This window comes from Carcharhinus amblyrhynchos, chromosome 22 (assembly GCF_965287045.1).
Source record: "Carcharhinus amblyrhynchos chromosome 22, sCarAmb.v2.hapA, whole genome shotgun sequence".
In the NCBI taxonomy this organism is placed as follows: Eukaryota; Metazoa; Chordata; class Chondrichthyes; order Carcharhiniformes; family Carcharhinidae; genus Carcharhinus; species Carcharhinus amblyrhynchos.
Window position 1 is genome coordinate 5,918,918 of NC_137345.1, and position 21,981 is coordinate 5,940,898.

General features: G+C 42.4%; 1 protein-coding gene across 1 annotated transcript in view; it reads left to right on the top strand.

The window, feature by feature from the left end:
• blacat1 (BLACAT1 overlapping LEMD1 locus) overlaps positions 1-19,736 on the top strand; it is a 125,353-nt gene extending 105,617 nt beyond the window's left edge. The window contains exon 2 of the mRNA XM_080209982.1: positions 16,906-19,736. Coding sequence (XP_080066108.1) covers positions 16,947-17,048 — 102 coding nt within the window. The 5' untranslated portion in view covers positions 16,906-16,946 and the 3' untranslated portion in view covers positions 17,049-19,736. The remainder of the gene's footprint in view (positions 1-16,905) is intronic.
• The last annotated feature ends 2,245 nt before the right edge of the window (positions 19,737-21,981 follow it).

The window sequence follows — 21,981 nt, forward strand, 5'->3', positions numbered from 1 at the left end:
AGGGGGTTTTAATTCAGATGGGCAGCATGGTCAGGGCGGGCTTGGAAGGCTGAAGGGCCTGCTCCTGTAGTGTAATTTTCTTTGTTCTTTGTTCAAAATCAAACTGAATCCAATTCATGATTCCTACAGAAGCGGCATATTAGGTAGCCATGCAGGGTGGAAGGTTGCATTGATGTTGTTGTTGGGAAACTGATCCTCGTCAGTCTACAGTTGAGTTAACAGCTACCCACCTTTGAAAGATACTGAGCAATGCATGAAAACCAGAGTAGCTTGGAACTGTATGCTCCAACTATACTTGCTGATGATGCATCCTTGTTTTCCTTATAATGCGTTTCCCACTCTTGTTACAAAGGAGGGTTTATAAATGAGCTGGCTAATCCATGATGTAAAAAACAAAGTATCAGTATTTGTGCTAATTGTAATTCTGCCCACTTGAGTGTAACAGAGATGCATAATGTGAAAACCACCGTGGTTTCATAGTTGTACAGGAAACTAATTTCAATATAAACAAAGAAAATGATAAAGGCTGGAAACATATGTCCAGGAACATGGGCAAATGAATAGGCCATTCAGCCCCTCCTGCACTTTCTGCAATTTAGTTCGATCATGGCAGGTCTCCACTTACCTGCTTGATTCCTTATTCCCCCCTACTTTTTCTGTAAACAAAGAACAGTACAGCACAGGAACAGGCTCTTGGGCCCTCTACGTCTGCGCCGATCACATTGTGATATCTAGACCAACCACCTATATCCCTCTATTCCCTGTCTGTTCTTGTGTCTATCCAGACAAGTCTTAAATGTCGCTAACATATCAGCCTCAACCACCTCACTGGGCAGAGCATTCCAACAACCCTCTGCGTAAAAAACTTGCCCCACACATCTCCATTGAACCTTTCCCCCCCTTAACCTTGAATTTGTGTCCCCTTGTAATTGTCATTTCTGCCCTGGGAAAAATCTTCCATCTGTTCACCCTCATAATTTTACAATCTTCTATCAAGTCGCCCCTCAGTCTCCGTCTTTCCGGGGAGAACAATCCCAGTTTATTCAATCTCTCCTCATAGCTAATATCCTCCATACCAGGTAACATCCTGGTAAACCTTTTCTGTACTCTCGCCAAAGTCTCTATGTCCTTCTGGTAGTGTGGTGGCCAGAATTGAATACAGTATTCCGAATGTGGCCTAACCAACGTTTTATACAAATGTAACATAATTTGCCAACTTTTATACTCAACGCGCCGGTCAATGAAGGCAAGCAAGAGATGTTTCGTGATACCACGATTTTGCTCTACTTTAAACCAGGCTGACCAGCAATCTTAACACACTCTGGATGGCCTTTAGGTGAGTTTCAGACTTCTCTTGGGGCAAGAAGGACCGCCACCAATCTGATTGGCCGGCGGCACCAGAACTGAATAGTGGTGGCTGCTGTAACTACAAGCAATCCCAAAGATGAAGAGGATGTTGCCACCAGGCTGGGGAGTGATGTGTGGAGGTTTGGGGTGGGGGAGGTGTCTGAAGGCCAGGTGGGAAGGTACAAAAGGCAGAGTAAAATTGGAGGGGGGGGTTGAATGCCCCAGGGGAGATGCCCCCTTACACAGAGGGCACCCCCATAAAGGAGGTAACCTCTTACTTACCCCCGTTTCACCAAAGTTGGTGAAAAAAACAGCCTGCCTCCTCTAGCCTGTCTTCTGTTGGTCAGTGTATTATAATGGCGGAAGTGAATTGAGGGCCTCAAGTGGGCAATAATTGGCCACTTAAGAACCTCAATAGGCCTAATTCAGAGTAGTGGGTGCCTTACCCATCTCCAGTATTATGGGGGGGGGGGGGGGGGGGGAGGTGGGGGGGTGGTGGGCAGGGAGATAGTGGACTAGCCAGCTGACATAACAGGTGCACTCCCCTAACACACCCAGCAGGAGGTACACAAAAATCCAGCCCAAAGTTTCAGATTGATGACACTACAGAATTTGCAGATGACACAAAAGTGGGAAGAATTGTGAACCGTGAGGAAGATAATAATATACGTCAAAAGAAATATGCAGGCTGGTGGAATGGGTGGACAAGTGTCAAATGAAATTTAACACAGAGAATTGTGAAGTGATAAATTTTGGAAGGAAGAAACAGGAAAGGAAATATAAAATAAATGATATAACTCTGAAGGGGAGGCAGAGGAACCGTGGGCATTTTGTGCACAAATCACTGAAGGTGGCTATGGTTTGAGAAATCAGTTAATGGGGTATATGGGATCCTGGATTGTTAGTGATGCAGAGTAGCTCAAGCGTGGGAGGAGGAGGCTGATCTGTATGACCAACCCTGTTTTTTGGGAAATCTCCAGGGTGTTCAGTGCCCATGGCCTCCATCGGAGGACTGCCTGCAGCACAGGAAGCACATTGCTGACGCCAAAATAAGTGCTCACACTCACCTCACTAAATGGTAAAGGGGACACGGGCCTCAGTGACAAGGGTACCATCCATGCAGTCCATGCATTAAAGGGCTACACAGTGTGATAAGATGATGCCTCATAGCCCCACTGCAGTCCAGCTGGTCTACAGGTGGGGAGGCCACTGTGAGTCCCTCACCCTTCCACACAGAGAGCTCAGATGCTGTCTGGGAGGGGAGGGGTGGGATTGTGGAAGAGTCTCAGTCATTGAGGGCACCAACAAGTATGAGTAATGACATGCCCCTGTGAGCTTTATCCTTCTATCTGCATGGGCTCGCTGCTCTGGTGAGTGCTGCCTTTGTGGACAGCCTGCAGTGCCTCAATCAGATGGGCGCACAATCCTTTGGGATATTTGTAACACTGGAGGCATGGGAAAGATACATGGAACCCAATTACTCTCAACCCTGTCTTCTATCTTTGCACAGGAAGAGTTGAGGCACAGCAGGGAAGTAAGAGAGGAGAGGGAGCTGGCTTGACCACAAGAATCTTACTGAGTCCGAGGAGCGTGCAGCCCAGCTAGCAGGAGGGGAACTGAACCGGGCCTGTGCAGATGCAAAGGTGACCTTCATCCAGTAAGAATCCATGCATAATATAGTCACATAGAAGCCTAAAGGTCACACATTCCTCTGTGTTGCAGGCAACTCATGCAGTCACTCGCTCTCTCCCCTCTCACGTACAGGTGCCAGCACAAAGAAGGGAAGGGCAGAAGAGGAAACCCTAGCTTGTCCAACAGTCCTGCCAGCCCTCAGAGGCTGAGGGCATTGAGGGGGAGGAAGATAGTGCATCCGAAAAGGCGTCACCACAATCACCCGCAACCTCCACTGACGCAGGGACACACTGCCTGGTGGGTATTAGGTCTAGTTCAGCCAGGTTCTCACATTCCGGTGATCACCACACAGACACATGTCTGCAGGGTCAGCCAGCTTTAAACTGACACTTTAAAGTTTACTTACTAATGTCACAAGTATGCTTACATTAATATTGCAATTAAGTTACTGTGAAAATCCCCTAGTTGCCACACTACGGTGCCTGTTTGGGTACACTGAGGGAGAATTTAGCACGGCCAATGCACCCTAACCAGCACGTCTTTCGGATTGTGCGAGGAAACCGGAACATCCGGAGGAAACCCATACAGACATGGGGAGAACGTGCAGACTCCGCACAGACAGTGACCACAATTGAACCTGGGTCCCTGGCGCTGTGAGGTAGCAGTGCTAACCACTGTGCCACTCTGCAGGCCTGCTGGCACACTTGGGTGACTTGCTGGGGAAGGAGCATGTGCGACGTCCATGTCAGACGGCGAGTCGCTGGAATCAGCCCTGCCCATGATGCTGTGAGAGGAGAACGTCAGGCAGAGATGCTGGAGGCCCTCCTCAAAATGGCACATGAGACAGAGGCTACCCACCCACCTGCTGGCTGAGAAAGTGATATTGATGTGTTTGCCTCAAAGTCTCCATGGCGGGGTGGAGTGGCAGATACCATGCAGGACCTCACCTAACAGAACGGCTGGTTTCTGCCGGAGATGCACACAGACCTGCATTCCATCACTGTAGCCATGGGTGAGCTTTTGCAGTGGCTACATGAAAGGGAGACTAGGCACCTTAACTTCCCTCCAGTGCCCATCATCCTCAAGGAGTCAGGCAGGGGCCATCGGCACCCAAAGGGAGAGTAAGTGGCATTTGGACGTTTGGACACCACTAGGACCTCCACTGAGGAGTCTCTGAGGGTAAACCGCCCTTCAGACTTCCCTTTGCATGTGACTCCTTTAGCTTTACTCTCTGTCAGCACCGAGGGAGCAGTTGCTCCACAACAGGCCAGCCAGAGTAAGCCAGTGCTCGCCAAGTCTCGATTCTCCAGAGGATGGTCAGTAAGGTCATCCACAACAACAGGGCAAATTGCTCAGCAAGCTGCCTCCACCCAGGCTCTAGATGTGGGGGGGAGAACCTAAAAGAAGTGGTAAGGAATGAAAGATTAAAATGTTACGATTTCACATGTGGTTGTATGGGTGCACTGTGATTGTTAATGTTATTACACTTTTGTAAATACAGCATGCACTTTAATGAACATAAGAACATAAGAACATAAGAACATAAGAAATAGGAGCAGGAGTAGGCCATCTAGCCCTTCGAGCCTGCCCCGCCATTCAATAAGATCATGGCTGATCTGTCGTGGCTCAGTTCCACTTTCCCGCCCTCTCCCCATAACCCTTAATCCCTTCTCTTATCAAAAACCCATCAACCCGCTTCTTAAAAATATTTAGCGAGGCAGCCTCCACCACTTCAACGGGCAGAGAATTCCAGAGATTCACCACCCTTTGAGTGAAGAAGTTCCTCCTCAACTCCGTTCTAAACCGCCTCCCCTTTATCTTGAGGCTGTGCCCCCTAGTCCTACTGTCCTTTCTGAGCGGGAAGAGTCTCTCCACCTCTATCCTATCCATCCCATTCATCATCTTATACGTCTCAATGAGATCTCCCCTCATTCTTCTAAACTCTAACGAGTACAAGCCTAGTTTATTCAGCCTCTCCTCATAGCTCAATCCCCTCAACTCCGGTATCAGCCTAGTAAACCTCCTCTGCACTCCCTCCAGGGCCAAAATATCCTTGTCTGATGTAGTCCTTAATATTGTGCATCCCTTGCCCACCCCGTCCCCCCTACACACTACCATCTACAGAAGGACATCAGACTGCCTCTATGTCTCCTAGAATCATGCATGCACAAGGAGGCAAAGACATTGCCTGTCTCAGTGCCCTAGCATTGTCAGTACTACATGCTGGAAGTCCCATTCAGATGGACTAACCCCTGTCTCCACCCACCCCCAGTAATTCAGCTCCTATGTATCATCTGGAGATCGCCACCATGAGACTCTAGGTAGTTGCGAATGGCCTGTGGTTCACATTACTTTTGATGTCTAGTCCAATACCTTTACCTCTCCCCCCATGACCTCATAATAACTGACCCCCATAACAACTGACTCCCTGCTCAAGCATAACATTTGACCTTCCCACAGTTACCCTTCAATCCTCCTCCATCACCCTTCATGCCATGTAGATAAATATTCATGTCCCCTACCCTTCCAAGGAACCCACTGTCTTGATAATTGACCTGTCTCCCCCCACCCCCCTTTCCGTCAAATCCACTTTTACCTCCATATTCCCTCCAACAGCCCTCAGCATCCCTTCACCTGTCATTGTCTAACTCTATCCCCTCCACCCTCCCACCTCCCATAGCTCCCTTTAACCCTCACCATCCCTTGCTATGCACAATTCCCTTAGTATGCCCCCAGGAGTCATCATTGACCTCTCTTTCTCTCCCCACCACACCCCACCCCCCCAGTATCTATTCACACCTGCACACTATTAATTCACAATAGCTTTTCTCACTGCACACTAACTCACCCATTCCACAACCACCACCTCTCCCCCAACAGCATCTCTCTCTTTCCCCAGCCCCCTCACCCACATCTACGCTTCCACAGCTGCCCCACCACTCCATTCCTTTCCACCCCATCTAATCAGATCAGAGAAATTTTGAGAAAAGAGGCTTGAGAGAAGATTCGAGTTCAAATACTGAGAGAGGTCCAGATTTATGGTGAGGGCAAAAGAACCAAAGAGAATGCAAGGAAAAACTATTTTTAAGCAGCGAGTGGTTAAGATCTGGAACACATCGCCAAAAATTATGATGAAGGAGGATTCGATCATCACTTTCAAAAGGGAATCGAATAATTATCTGAAGAGAATTGCAGGGCAATGGGGAAAGGGTGGCAAAGTGGGATTAGTTGAGCTGCTCTTGTGAAGAGCTAGCAGGGAGAGGACAGACCGAATAGCTTCCTTCAGTAATATAACCAGTGTATTGTTGTGTCATAAATACATTATGGTTCTATTTACAAAATCCGTCGCGTCCTTAGGATTGTCAATGTTCTCAAAGCTTCTAATTATTGCAGAAGTGCATCTTTACACCCCATTGGAAACAAGACATTCTCACCAGCTCTGAATTGCATAATAACTTCTTGAACAATATCATCTGAGACGAATTTCTGAGATCGACCAAAATAGATCTAGGGGAGAAAAACAATTCCTGAAACTAACGAAAAGGAGGGATTTGTTTTTAAAACGTGTTGCAACTTTTCTGAGTTTTCTAAACCGTACAAGGGCACTGAGCTGTTTGGGGATTATCTGGGTGATGCGGGAGAGGGTCATGAGGGCTTGCGAGTGGGGAAGAGACCTCCTGTCAGTCAGCTGCTTTGTCTTCCAGTGTTTTGCTGGCAACAACAGCAATGGGTTTTTTTTTTGTAGCTTTGCAGCAAGTGCGCACTAAACAGTGTGATGCAGAGAAACCGTGTCAGAATGCTAAAATAGACCATTCTGCCTACCTATGCATATCGGTCAGAACATCGTGTGTAGCACCATCTTTCAACACCATTGACTTTGGGAGCAGTGGAATGAATGTAAATTTGCCTCAAGTATCTTTTCTGCATCTTGTGAAATAAATAATATGGAAGATTGTACATTTTTGAAAAATGGTGTTTAACTTTGATCATTTATTTATCCCCCTTTCACATCAGAGGAAGTATATCTCTGTTTTTTTGTTGACGATTTCCTTCAAATCACTGGAGCCACTGGCCAATTTGTGCAGTATTCTACCACAGGCATGAGTCACTCTCCATTATCTCACCACGTAATCATTAAGCAGATTTTCAGGCACTGCTCCTTCCCCTCCCAAAATCTCTCTTTATTGATCATTCCTTAAACATGCAGCTGCTTACTGCAATGAAGGTTTACTAGACTGATTTCTGGAGGTGAAAGGGCTACCCTCTGAGACAAGATTGAGTTGGGTTTGAATTTAGAAAAATAAGGTGATCTCACTGAAATGTTTAAAATTCTTCGAGGGTTTACATAGAAACTAGAACGAGTAGGTCATTCAGCCCTTTGAGCTTGCTCCACCATTCATCTTGATCATGGCAAATGGTATGTTGGCCTTCATAGCAAGAGGATTTGAGTTTAGAGATAGGGGTGTTTTGCTTGGGTAACTTCTAATTACCCAGAAGTTGTTTTAATTTGTGTAACTTTCCCTGGGTAGCTATTCTGGAAGTACAGTTGGAACTATCTGAAGTCTGCAGTTTAAATCAGAGTTGTGGATGATTCTCAGTGCAGGGGGTAATGAGAGATTTGAACTTCCTGTGCAATTCCTGCATGGGGACTTCCAACTGGTCCCCCAGCCCATCTTCCAGGGCACCACCCTCAGGATCAGAAGTTATGAGCTGATGTATTAAAGAAGCTTGAAGAAAAAGGGTGCGTTACAGATTGGCGGAGAAAAAAACATGAGAACTGGAGCAAAGTAGGCCATACAGCCCATTAAGCTGCTTCACCCATCAATAAGATTTTTCTACATCAATCTGCTTTCCCATCCTATTCCTTGAATTTCTTCCTGCCCAGAGATCAATTTAAAGTAAAGTAAATTTATTTATTTATTAGTCACAAGCAGGCTTACATTAACACTGCAATGAGGTTACTGTGATAATCCCCTAGTCGCCACACTCCGGCACCTGTTTGGATACACTGAGGGAGAAGTTAGCATAGCCAGTGCACCTAACCAGCACATTGTTCATGATGTGGGGGAAAATGGAGCACCCAAGGAAACCCAGACAGACATGGGAAGAATGTGCAAACTCCACACAGACAGTGACCCAAGTCAGAAATCAAATCCAGGTCCCTGGTGCTGTGAGGCAGCAGTGCTAACCACTGTGCCACTGCGCTGCCCTTAATTAATCTCAGTCTTGCACATACTCATCGACTTACTGTGGAAGGGAGAATGCTAAAGATTCATAATCCTTTGAGTGCGGTGGTTTCTCCTTATTCAGTGCAAAATAGCCAATCTTTTATCCTGAGACTATGGCCCACTGTTCCCCACTCTCCAGCCAGGGAAACCACCTCGCAGCATAAAATAAAGAAATGATTGAGGAATTAATCTTGTACTTTGCTTCAGTCTTCACAAAGGAAGACATGAATAATGTGCCAGGAGTGCTGAGAGAAATATATTTTAGTGAGGAGCTGAAGGAAATCTGTATTTGTAGAGAAATGGTTTTGGGGAAATTGATGGGATTGAAGGTGGATAAATCTCCAGGGCCTGATAATCTTCATCCCAGAGTACATAAAGAAGTGGCCCTGGAACTAGTAGATCCATTGAGTTATTTTCCAAAATTCCTTGGACTCTGGAAAAGTTCCTACAGATTGGAGGGTAGCTACTGTAAATTTACATTAATGCTGCAAAGAAGTTACTGTGAAAATTCCCCAGTTGCCACACTCCAGTGTCTATTCGAATACACTAAGGGAGAATTTAGCATGGCCAATGCACCTAACCAGCACATTGTTTGAACTGTGGGAGGAAACCGGAGCACCTGGAGGAAACCCACAGAGACATGGGGAGAATGTGCAAACACCTCACAGACAGTGACCCAAGCTGGGAATCGAGTACAGATCCCTGGTGCTATGAGACAGCAGTGCTAACCACTGTACCACCGTGCCACCACTGGCCCATCATTTCTACCTGACCACGCTATTACCTCTTATTTGTATTCTAAATTCTGAGTTATGAAATCTTTGATAATAGGCTCCAGTAATTTCCCCAGTACTGATTTTAGGCTCATAGAACATAAGAAATAGGAGCAGGAGTAGGCCATCCAGCCCTTCGAGCCTGCCCCGCCATTCAATAAGATCATGGCTGATCTGTCACTGCTCAGTTCCACTTTCCCACCCTCTCCCCATAACCCTTAATCCCCTCTCCTATCAAAAACCCATCAACCCGCGTCTTAAAAATATTTAGCGAGGCAGCCTCAAAGATTCACCACCCTTTGAGTGAAGAAGTTCCTCCTCACTGGTCTACAGCCAGATGACAGCATTCAGAAGTCAAAGTTCCCAGTGATCATGGTTCATTCTTCATCTTCATTCATCCACCTTCAATCACTCAAACTCCATTCAACCCACCACCACCCTTATCAAAATCCTCATCCCCATTTTTACCAGCTCAAGCATAGATTTCTCATAGGGGCTAGCAGGATGAAATCAAGCTTGTCCTCAGTCAGAGTCTGGATAAGGGGACACAAAGCTCCAGAATTCACCGAGGAATTTCCTATGCAATGTAAACCTCTCACACTCCCATGATCTCCGTTCTTACCATGATACATTGACTCTCTGTACTTCACTGAGTCAATTCCAAGATCCTCAAACTCATTTTGGAATCCCAGTTCTCATCCAAATTTGTTTGAGAAGCCTTTTCCAGCCATATGTTCTAGCCTGCACCCACCCCCATTCCTTTTGATATTGGATTAATGTCTGTCCCAGCAGACCCCCTTTCCATGTCTTCCCATCTCTCCAAAAAAAACATCCCTTTTGTAGCTAGAACTTTGATGTGCCTGCCCTCTTTCAAACCCATTTTGCCTCATTACATCACCCTCAACATCAAAAAGTCTCCTTAAGATCTTTCTATTTAGCAATGTTTCCACTCCCTAAATTATTTTTTTCCTTGTTTAGTGTCCACTGTTCGTGAACTGGCTCAACATTTCCATGTATTTATGTATCTAGATGTGTGCGCGTATATACACACATACATATATATGTGTATATATGTATGCGCACAAAATAAATGAAAAAAAATACATACACATATCTATATATATAATTTCTATGTAGATATGTGTAGATGTAGATTTTTTTCTTTTTTTTTTCCACTGGATGCGGGATTCGCTGGCTTTGCCAGCATTGGTTTTCCATCCCTAATTGCCCCTTAGAAGCTGGTGGTTGGTCACCTTCTAGAGCCACTTTGGTCCATGTGGTGTAGGTACACCCAATGTGCTGTTAGGGAGGGAATCCAGGATTTTGATCCAGTGACTGTGAAGGAACGGTGATGTATTTCCAAGTCAGGATGGTGAGTGACTTGGAGGGGAACTTCCATGTGGTGGTGCTCCCATGCACCTGCTGCCCTTGTCCATCTAGTTAGTGGAGGTCATGGGTTTGGAAGATGCTGCCCAAGGAACTTTGGTGAGTTTCTACAGTGCATCTTGTAGATGGTATGCACTGCTGTCGGTGTGCATCGGTGGTAGAGGAAGTGAATGTTTAAGGTGGATGGAGTATCAATCAAGCTGGCTGGATAGTGTTGGGCCTCTTGGGTGATGTTGGAGCAGCACTCACCCAGACAAGTGGATGAAGATATGAAGTCAGTGGACAGGAAAACACCATTCAGTCTCTCAAGCCTAGCCCATACACCATGAAAGCTGACACACAAGATTTTAACAGGCTCCTCATACTTCATACCACAGCCAAATCATCTTCTAAGAGTGGAAGCAAATCCAAGAAAAATCCCAAGGCGATAAGGGAAAAAGTACTCTGAAATATAGCTTTCCAGCCCTGTCACGTGATCAAAACACTGTTAAGGAGATCATGTGAACTGAGTATTATCTACAAAGAAAGTTACCAGTACACCTAATGATGCAATTTTTGCTCCAGTCAAGTCCACTTTTGAAGGTGATACAGAAGGGCAGAAACTTACTACTCTCCAGGAAAAGAACTGCCTAACATCTACTCCTACCTTCATAAAATTTTAAAGTTTAAATTTAAGTATCCTGGTGTTGCAGGGTTTTTTCAGAGATTAGATGTTGCCAAGAACTACAGCTAAGATAAAGACTCGCAAAGTCAGTATCCTGGTTAAAGTTGGATCTTAATTTGACCGACAATCACTGGGAGAGCATTGGGCAGTCCAACATCTCACAAGGCCCTGAGCATCCCGATACCACTCTGAAGTTACAATAATCAGATAGGACAATTATACATTTTCAAGTTCGCTTTTCCCACTTTCTCATTAGTTACAAACCAGTCATCATTAGTACAGATCAATCTTTGTTAACAATTGTCTTAGACAATTACATTCTACCTTCTGACACCATTTCATTGGCTTTAGAATCCAAATGCTTCTTCCCCTGTTGCTAAGCAACCCCTGATGCCTAGCTATAGAGTTCAAAGGTACTGTTTTCACCAACTCTCAACTATGTCAACGGTCGAGTCAGACAGTTGATATTCACATGTCTGAGGAGCACTGTCTTATCAGGACAAATTGAACAGTTCTATTCATACTATGGCTTTATGAACCAATACTGTCCGTAACTTATGCTGATAAGAATATATATACTCTGTGCTTTCATTGTTCCAAAGAATATGGTTCTTCTCACTCAGTCATCATCCCATCATGCTCTGGAGCAACTTGTTTTTGGCTAAAGTATACAGATTAATTTAAAAATGCCCTTTAAAGTCCAAAATACATGTTTAAATCCGAAATACTTGTTCAAATCTCTTACTTCTTTAAATCTCTTACTGTGATTATATGTGTGTTTATGTAGACAGTACCCCTGTTAGTCTGTAAATCTGATCTGGAATCATTTCACTCAGTGCTAGTTGTTTTATCAGTGTCTTAAATCCTTGATTATTTGGAATTTCTCTAACACCCGGTCCTTTTCATTCTGTTAAAATGGAATAATCCTTCATAATAATGCATGCAAAAGCATGTTGTTGCTGTACAGTAGGTATATGTTATTCAGTTAGAGATATCAAAGCTAAATCTGATCCTGTTTTAATCCTCTTCTCAGGAAAGGTGATGATCTAGTGGTATAATCACGAGATTATTAATCTACAAACTCACCTAATGTTCTGGGGACCCAGGTTTGAATCCCATCATATCAAATAGTGGGATTTGAATTCAATAAGTAGTAGCTGGAATTAAGAATCTACTGATGACCATGAAACCATTGTCAATTGTCAGAAAAACACATCTGATTCATTAATGTCTTTTAGGAAAGAAAATCTGCTGTCTCACCTGGTCTCGCCTACATGTGACTCCAGAGCCACAGCAATGTGGTTGACTTTCAACTGCCCTCGGGCAAATAGGGTTGGCAATAAATGTTGGCCAGCTAGCAATGCCCATGTCCCGTGAATGAATAAAAAAAAATTCAGCAAGCACCCGCAAGAAGATTTCTGTGGTGAACAACACTGGGGACCCTGGCCATAGCCTTTCTCTCTGTAACCCAGAGCTGCTAGAGTTAGTTGTAACAGGGCTTCCCATCATGTAGCCCACCACAGACTTCTGAAATGGTTCTGTCTGTGCAACCTGTATTTTAAAAAAAAGTTAATCCCAGTCTGCCTTGTAGCTGATCCTGAACTGAATTCAGGGGTTTGTGAAGAACCGGAAGCAACAGAAAGTTTAGAATAAATGTGGGGAGAGAAGTGCAGAAACGATGAAGTAAAAGAAAAGAGAATAAGACGTATTCAGAAAATCATCCTGTTGTCAAACTTATGCTCTTGAAGTTGATTATACATTGAATGTATTCCTCTTGCATCAGTCAGGCTGCACATTTTAAATTCTAATCCATTATTTAAATCATTAATTCATTCATGTGTGTTGTTTAGAGTTACTATGAATGACTGAGGCTTGAGAAATTACCCCAGAATTCTCTCAAGGATCTATTCCAGCCATCTATTAGCATGCACATTATTTTTCATTTATAACAGGTCAAAGGTATTTGTAAAGGTCTCAGATACAAAAAACCGTAATGAACCTGAAATGATTGGGTGGTATTTACGGATGTGACACTGTCAAACTCTTATTTTCTGAAGGAGAGGATGCGAACGTCATTATTGCAGGACTGAACTGATCTCAGAATCAGTCATGTACAGGTCCTGTGTTTGCAGGCTAGGTAGGAGTTGTGTCCGGTGCTGACAAGAAATGTGTGCAGTAGATCTCAACAATATTTATTTCTTAGAGAAAGTTGCGACTGAGTTGGTCTTTTGAAGTGCAATTATATCTTTCTTTCCCTAATACACTTATATTGGGGAGGAGAGGGCTACTCTCAGGAGTGGATTTTCTCTACGAACGCAGACAGTTTGAGTCAAGAAATCTCCCAACTCTTGATTTAAACAGCCCCGTTAAACCCAATTTGCACCCTGGGGAATCAAGGTGGCAGATTGAGTCAGGCCCTTCAACCCTAGAAGCAGATGGTTGCCATGGGGGCTGGTAAGTACTGAGAAGGCCCACCCAGTTATGTTAACATTGTTGTTTGTGGGAAACATGCTGCATGCAAATTGGCTATCACTGTTTTGACATTATAGGGGCTTTCTTACCGGCTTGTCACACTGGGCGATTGGCATGGCGAGCTGGTAAGATCCGTGAGAGGTAAAAAATTGGGTTTGCGCCCTGTTTCTTGCCTCTCACAATTTTACCGGCCCTGGATTTCCAGTGTGACCAGCTTTGCTTCGATATCCAAAGGTGTGGAGGGACTGACAGATCTTCAGTGTTCTATTACACAGAATACTGAAGATCTGCACATGCACGATAGCACTCACTAGTGTGAGCAGCCAGCTTTCTGTTAATAGATTCTGTCCACTCCTCCTACTGGTGAGAATCATACTTTGCCTCTTTTTTTGCACTAAGTGCCACAGGATTGTTCTGAAAGCTCACTGAAAAAATAGGCGTGATTCTCTCCCATTCTCACGCTTGTTAGGCACTTAGAATATTTTTGGTAAGACCACCCTGTATGAAGTGTCAAGCACTATAGAAATGCAAGTATATTTTTGTCTTTTATATATTTTCTTTAACATAGCTAAACATGTGTAATCAAAAACTGGAAGAAGGAGGAGGTTTTAGGACAGATGGACAAAATCTTAGGTCAAAGAGCTCTCAAAAGAAGATAGACAAGTGGAGAGGTGAAGGGATTTGGTAGAAGTTGCAGAGCCTGGCCTTAAATGGCTAAAGATGTGACTGCCACCTGATGCATCACAATCAGTTTACTTACATTAAAGTTAATTAATATTCCTTATTTCCATCGCTAAAATTATATTAACTTGTGTAAACAGCTGTATGAAGAAAGATGCTTGCAACATTTACATTTTATGTGTGAAAATGCATGTAAACCTATATATTTCAGTCAATTATAAACCACATTAATGAGCCAGCTAATTTTTATTTACACTCCAATAGGTATGTGATCATTCATATGCTCTACTGCTAATATCCAATTCAGTTTCACAATTTTCCATGATAATATTACAGCAATTAGGCTACCATAACCATCAAGCTGCCATACACCATCTACAGGATCATTCATAAAGCAGCTTCTTTGGGTGAACGTCTTCAATGCTTCCCTCATTGATTGTAATTCTGTAATTGCTTGACAGTGATTTACAGCTAATGGATCATTTGGCTCATTTTGCGTTGCCCCACGCTTGCAAAGGAAAGTCAGATCTCAGGGAGCATGAGTTGGAGTTGGTCTCACTTATATCCGGGTTGCTAATCCAGTATATAACTACGATGACACGAGACTCAAAACCAACACAGCTGAGCTTGCTTTGGTAAATTAATGAGGATGCTGACCAGAAATACTTCAGCTCATTTGTCTTAAGTGAAATAAAATTAATTAAAACCAAATAAAACTTCTTTGTGCTGTAGATTGAAAAAATTGAGCAAGCTGAAATTCATTCAGGACACTTTAATTTACTCAGATAAAAATTTGCTACTTTTTCATCACTTTTAAGTAATTAATTTTGAGGCTGGACATTGTGCAAATAGATCAGGCTGAATTCTTAGGTCCCACTGGGCATGTAGGGAGCGGAGGCAGACAAAAATACCACTGCCACATTCACAATTCCATTTCCAATTCCAGCACGTTTGGCCAGTGCTATGGGAGTGATGATGCTGAGATTGTGTCCAATCCATTAACCACAATAAATATTGTTAAAGAGCTTTTGAGAGCTCAGTGAAGGGCACGCTCAGATGTTGAGGGTAAATATACGACACACAGGCTTCCTGGGGCAAACCAGATGCACGAAGGCAAACATGTAGCTGGGAGCTAGTCATGGCCAGTCCGGGAAACTCGGTAGGCTGCATGAAAGGATGAATGACACAGAAGGGGACTTAGCCATTGACACACAGTTAGACAAGAACATAAGAAATAGGAGCAGTGTGCCTGATCACCATTCAATATGATCATGCCTGATTTTTGGCTTCAACTCCATATTCCATGCATTCCTCATATCCCTCGATTCCCTGAGATTCTAAAGTTCTGCCCATCTCAACCTTAAATGTATTCAATGATGGAATAACCTTAACCCTCTGAGGTTGAGAATTCAAAAGATTCACAACCCCCTTAAATAAAGAAATTTCTCCTCATCACAGTCCTCAATGGTTGGTCCCTTATTCAGAAACCGTGCTCTGCTTTTACCACCTCCAATGCAAGCATATCCTTCCTTAAATATGGAGACTAAAACAGCATGCACTATTCTGAGTGTGGTTTTGCCAAATCTCTCAACAACTGTGGTGAGACTTCTTTATTTTTGTGCTCTAATCTCTTTGCAATTAAAGCTAGCATGTCATTTGCCTTCATTAACCTGCATACTAAATGTTTGTGAACCATATGTAAGTACACTGAACATCAACATGATCATACTGAATGGCGACCAAGCTTAAATAGGCACACTGCTCCTATTATGTTCTTGTTTCACACCTTTGAAAAATATTCTGTTTTTCTATTGTTTCCACCAAAGTGAATAACCTCACACTTCCCCACATTCTATTTCATCCATCATTGTGTTTTCCACTCAGTTAACCTGGCTGAGTCTCTTTGTGTCCTCCTCACAGCTTACATTTCCAACTAGCCAGAATGGTTGATAAGCCTTCAGGCAGCGAGGGGCAGCCCTGCTTGGAGTCCAGGATTTTGCATCTCCAAGGACAACTTTCCAACAGCAGGCAATGCAATTAAATCATAGCCACAGTAAAGGCTGCCATGGGCTGCTTAAATCAGGCCCACGCTTGCATAGTCACACCTCCATTCAAGTTGCCATGGCCACTAATTGGCTGCCAAAGCTGTCTCTAAGCCAATTAAGGGGGCATCCCCAGTGACAGATTTCCTTTTGACAGTAACATTTTCCTTTTGGGGAATGGAAACAGATGTCAGAACTGTTTCCAGACCCTGTCCTACTCAGAGGGTGGGGATGGGGTTGGATGGGTCAATGGAAAATCTAACCCCACCCCCACCCCCACCCTCTGACACAGTTCTGACATCTGTTTCCATTCCCCAAAAGGAAAATGTTACTGTCAACTCAGGACCTGTTGAATCAGAACTGTGTTTTGCAGAGAATGTGATATCGAATTGCAAAGGGAGAGAGGGCGGCCTTTTTGGCAATTGCTCGGATCTCATATAATGATCCAGAAAAACCAGAGTTGTTGGCTGTTATTTTATGGCCTCGCTCAGGTGAGGCTTGTAAAATTCCACCCAAGGCCAATGGAGACTTCTGTTCTGTGAACCTCGCCCACTCCGATTCTGGGCTTGGCGTGGCGGTAAAATTCCGGCCATTATCTATAGAATTTCATTAGTAATCCTGCTCTTAACATTTCCCTCAGTTTCTCTCAAATCCTGAAAACACTTTTATTTATTTTTCAGATCAACGGTTATTTGATGCCATGCACTGACTCTCATAGGTGATGCCCCAGTTCACTTTTGCTTGCTTCTGTGGACTCCATGGCTTTTGCAATTCTAAGAAAAAGAAGGAAGAACATGGCTCTGAACGGGAAACATCTGTGTAAAAATGGGCTAAGGATTATGGTATACTCAACTGGGCCCCCACTTACAAAGGGGGCCAGCTGTATCTCTTGGAATCCAACGTGATGCTCTTGCTTCATAGCAATGAACTAACCGTCAGGGGTATGAGATAGACTGCATTTGACATTGTCCTTCTAGAGAGCAAGACCTCGGTCCTGACCTGTTGGGAGTGTATATTAATGTCTCTTTTGCATTAGCATCCTCTAGGAAATAGGTCATCACAACTTAAGACATGAACACGTGGTTTACTTATTGACAGTTCCACTCAGAAGCAAAATACTACAAATCATACACAAAATGGATCTAGCATCTATTCTCTTTTTACAGATCCATGTATTTCAAAAAAATGTCAGTGTGCAGTATCCAAATATTTTTCTGAAGAGTGCAGATTGTACTGAGTGTTCAATTTCACTTGATATTTCCTTTGGTATTTGGGAATGGGGAGCTGTTAGTGTCTTAAATCCAATGACCTTTTCTTTTTTTAAAAAAAAGTACTGGGGACAATTGAAGTTGTAAGGACTACAATTATTCCTATACTAGCAATGTCCTAGTGCCACTGATCTAGAAAGGAAATTCAGTTGGATTACTCCCCCTAAAATGAAGAATTGTGATGTATCATAGTTATACCTTGTTCCTTGTTATCAAAACAATGAAGGAAGTCTTGCCAATAACTGCTATTATCTGCACTATAACTTGTCATTTTCAATGGAAATTAGAGCTGCCAACTCTAATTGGTTGTATTGCTAGGGGTTCCATCATGTACATGGCTCCAATCATCTTTTTTTCTCTTCACTCTAATATTTCATAGCTAATAAATGAAGGTGTTCAAAGAAAATGGGAAGAAAATGTCATATTTTGCTTTAAAACACCTTTATGATTTTGTTGTAATGTCGAACGGATGAATTTTTAATGCCTGGAGAGTCCCCTATTGGAACTCTGCAATGCAGCCATTATCAGACTGTGCCATTAAATACCAATTATTGCTGTTGTGTATTGAGGCTTTTGACACAACCTTAGAGTTCAAATGCTGTTCATTAGCTGCTCTAGCTTGATGTCAGTGGGGTTACAATACAATCTAGAACTCTCACCGTCAGGATATCATTCTGCAACACAGTCCTACCAAAATACATGAGCTTTTATTTTAATTTTGAAGAGGATAATGGGATGAGAGTGATGCCTGGTTTCCCACAGTTACCTCCTCTTGCATCTGGGTGTTTGAAATGTAAAGGAAGTCATTTATTGCTGACTAGCAGCTTCTACAGACAGGAAAGGGATTTGGTAAATCACTATTTGTCAGGTTCAGCAAACACCATGTGCTGCAGTGGAACAGACTGAAGTTACACTTGCACTTTCCATACTTCATGAGTGTGACAGGCCATGGAGCATCTCTGATACCCGCAGAGCTGAGAAATCAGTCAAACTGAATGGTAAATTTATTTAAATGAGTTTGTTTTCTTAAGAAAGGTCAAAGTTATAAATCTTTTTATCCCTCCTTTGGTGGTAGCAAATGTTTCTTAGATGAGGTAGGTTGAGCTAGATAAAGAAGGATGGGTGGAGGCTTGTGCAGAACATGAATTAGTGGGGCCAAATGGTCCACCTCAGAGCTGTTATCTCCACCAACTTGTCACAACCCAAAATGTAATCCATGGAATATAGTAGCTTCTAAGAGGATCCAATAAGAAGCACTTAAATTAATTTCATATAATTCTCACTTTCATATATCTAAAACTATCATTGTTTAATTTAGTTGGCTATTTTTATAAACATTTTATCTTCCTTTCTGTTATGTTTCTTACCTCTCTACCTCCACTCCTGGAAGCAATTGCTCTTCATTAGGTACAGCTCCATGGGTCCCAAGCCATCTCAAGTAACCCCTGTCAAGTGTCCAATCATCATATGAATGCCTGCACAGTGAGTAAAATGAAAATCTGCAAGTGCTGGAGCTCTGAAATAAAAGCAAAAACTGCCATAAATGCACAAGAGTCAGAATCAGTATGATAGGCAGTCATCTGAAAGGATTATAATCTGTTTTCTTTTTCTCTCTATAGGCTGACTGACCTGCTATGTATTTGCAGCTTTTCCTATTTCAATTCCTCGGCTATTAAAGTTAGAAATTTAAATAACTGTGAGGGCCATTGGCTATCTATCCTGAGCTTTATGTCTAGAGATATGTGCAAGAAGAAAATAAGTGTTTACATTTTAAAAGATTCTTGTGAAAATGGTAACTGTGCAATGATAGCAGTTCTACAGCAGTGCAGCTTCTTTAGTTGTCAGGTAGAGTTAGCAACAATGATTGAAATTTGCCTCTTTGGTTCAAGGGAAGTGAAGCCAAATAGGATGCACCAATTGATATTGGCTGAGGATTGAGTAGCTAACAAGCAAGCATTTTCATCCACCTAAATAGAACACTTGCCTCTCTTGTTAAATTCTGATTAAGGTGGTATTGCTGAATTCTAAAGCATTTCGCTACATGACATGGTATGTTTAACATTACATAACACTGCTTTTTGCAGTAAGACAAACGGGGCAAAAGGGATTTCTCAGCAGGAAAGGAAAGCTGGCAAATTTAAAAGGCTGATCCATCTCCACTCCTACAGACCACTTTCAAAGGAGCACTGCAGGAAGTTTAGGAAAAAGTCACAGGTCTTACCTCCCAGCTGGACACGTGATTTAATCCCAAAGAATAAGAGAGGGAAGAGACTATTGCAAAGACAGTTATCATTGATAACCTATAAAAATATTTGTTCAAAAATTTGGTTTGTTTTCTCCATTATTATAAGACAATCATAGAATTACCCAACACAGCAGGAAGTTATTCACCCATTGGGCTTGTGCCGGTCCTTTGATAGAGCTTTCCAATTAATCCCATTTCCCTGCTCTTCCCCCATAGCTCTTTAAGTTTTTCTCCTTCCAATATTTACTTAGTTTCATTTTTGAAAGTTAGTGCTGAATCTGCAGACACCACCCTTTCAGGCAATGTATTCCAGCTCATCATAACTCATTAAATAAAAAGATTTTCCCCTTCATCCAATTGCTTAATCTTTAATGTGGAACATTTAATAAAATGAAACTAAATTTATCAGTAAAATAAATGCAAAATACTAGGGAGTGTTGAAAATCTGAAATAAAAACAGAAATGCTGGAAAAATGCGGCAACTTTTCTTTGGAAGAAGAGTCAGATAGGGTGAAATTTTACCATCCCACCCACATAGGAATTGTAGCAGGCAGGACATGGATCATGCAAAGGTCAATTGACTTTGGGCAAGATTTTCTGGACTTGGGGCGAGCGTGGCTAGAAAACCGCGCCCATAGACTCTGAACATTTACTCCATTTCACTCTTCACAGATGCTACCAGGCCTGCTGAGTCTTTTGCAGCATGTCCAGTTTTCTTATTTCTTAACTTACCAGTATTCAGAAGTATTAAGTAAATACACAAAGTTGAATTTAATATTTCAAAGCAAGAAATATTTACTGCGGAGAAAGTCAACTAAGGTTGGAATTCTCCAGTCTTGCTGCCAGCCAAATCTCCGTTTACAGCAGTGCAACCAGAGAATCCCAGTCATGGGTGAGGTTGGAGAATTCTGACCTGGATTTCTCCAGCCTAGGCTAAACAAGAAATGCAGTGAGTCTGCAGTCACAGTTGTCGCAGTGGTCATGTATGACTTTGGTACATGGCTCATAAATTTAATTTATTCAGAAGCAGCAGCTGGTTGACCAGACAAAATGTGTAAGTTGACTTCAATGGATAGAAGATAGTGGGATTTTCCAATCAGGCACATTCTGAACCTGAGAGGATTAGAAAATTTAGTCCCACATTTTTCCGCTGACGAAGTTTAAGATAAATATTTAATTCTTGGGATTTTCTTTTAAACATCAAGCAAAAGTCTTTCTTTTAAAGCAAAGAAAATTCTTATACGTGAGTGTAATAAAAAGAATCTCTTCATTGAACTCAGAACCACACTCCAAATAAATATCTAATTTCATCAAAAATACTTATTTAAAGCTAAAGAATTCCACAGCTGTTTATGCTTTATGTCAGGCACACGTCAAGTTTCATTTTATATGGACAAAAGCTGATCAAGGCTTGTGGTCAGTATGATCACTGATTTAAATGCCTGTGGTCACTATAATCACTGATTATGGAGCTTGTGGTCACCACGATTGTTGGCGTTGATGCTTGTGATCACTGTGATCACTGATTGCAATGCAGTATGTAATATAAATGTTCTTCTTTCTACAGTGTTTATAGGATTCAAAAAAAAAGATGGTACACTTAAGGATCGGGGAAAGATAATCACATAAATATACTTATGTTATGCATGCATGGCATGTCATGAATTTAGCCTTCCCTGGTTATCATCTGCACAGGTTTTTTTCCTGAACTAGTAACGTCACAGTTGTTACTCATGAAGTGTGAATGTCACCTCACACCAGCGACAAGGCAGACTCAGGATCAACAAATTTGCAGTTTCACCAATAGATATGGAAGATAATTTTGTTACTGTTGTGGGTTTTGTCACTGAAGCACCCTGACTGCATTTGGAATACTCCGTGTAATTTTAGTCATTTCCCTTCAATTATCCTGAACTGGGGCGACTGTTTGAACTTCCAGATGACTTGTCTCAGGATTTTTAATACAGTCTTAATTTGTGTTCTGCTTAAAGTTGAATGAAAAAATATTCAGGATGAAGAACTGGTTACTCTGGAGTATACAGTTATAATGAGACATTATCTAATCATGTAAAAATGAATTTCTGTGTAAAATGAATAAATGCATATATTTAAATATATAGATAACCTCTATAGTCCACATAATTCTATTTAACTGTGTACAATATATTTTTATACATACTAGTAATTAACTTCTATGACTGATGGGATATTTGATTATCAATGAAAATCGAAACCCCACGAAT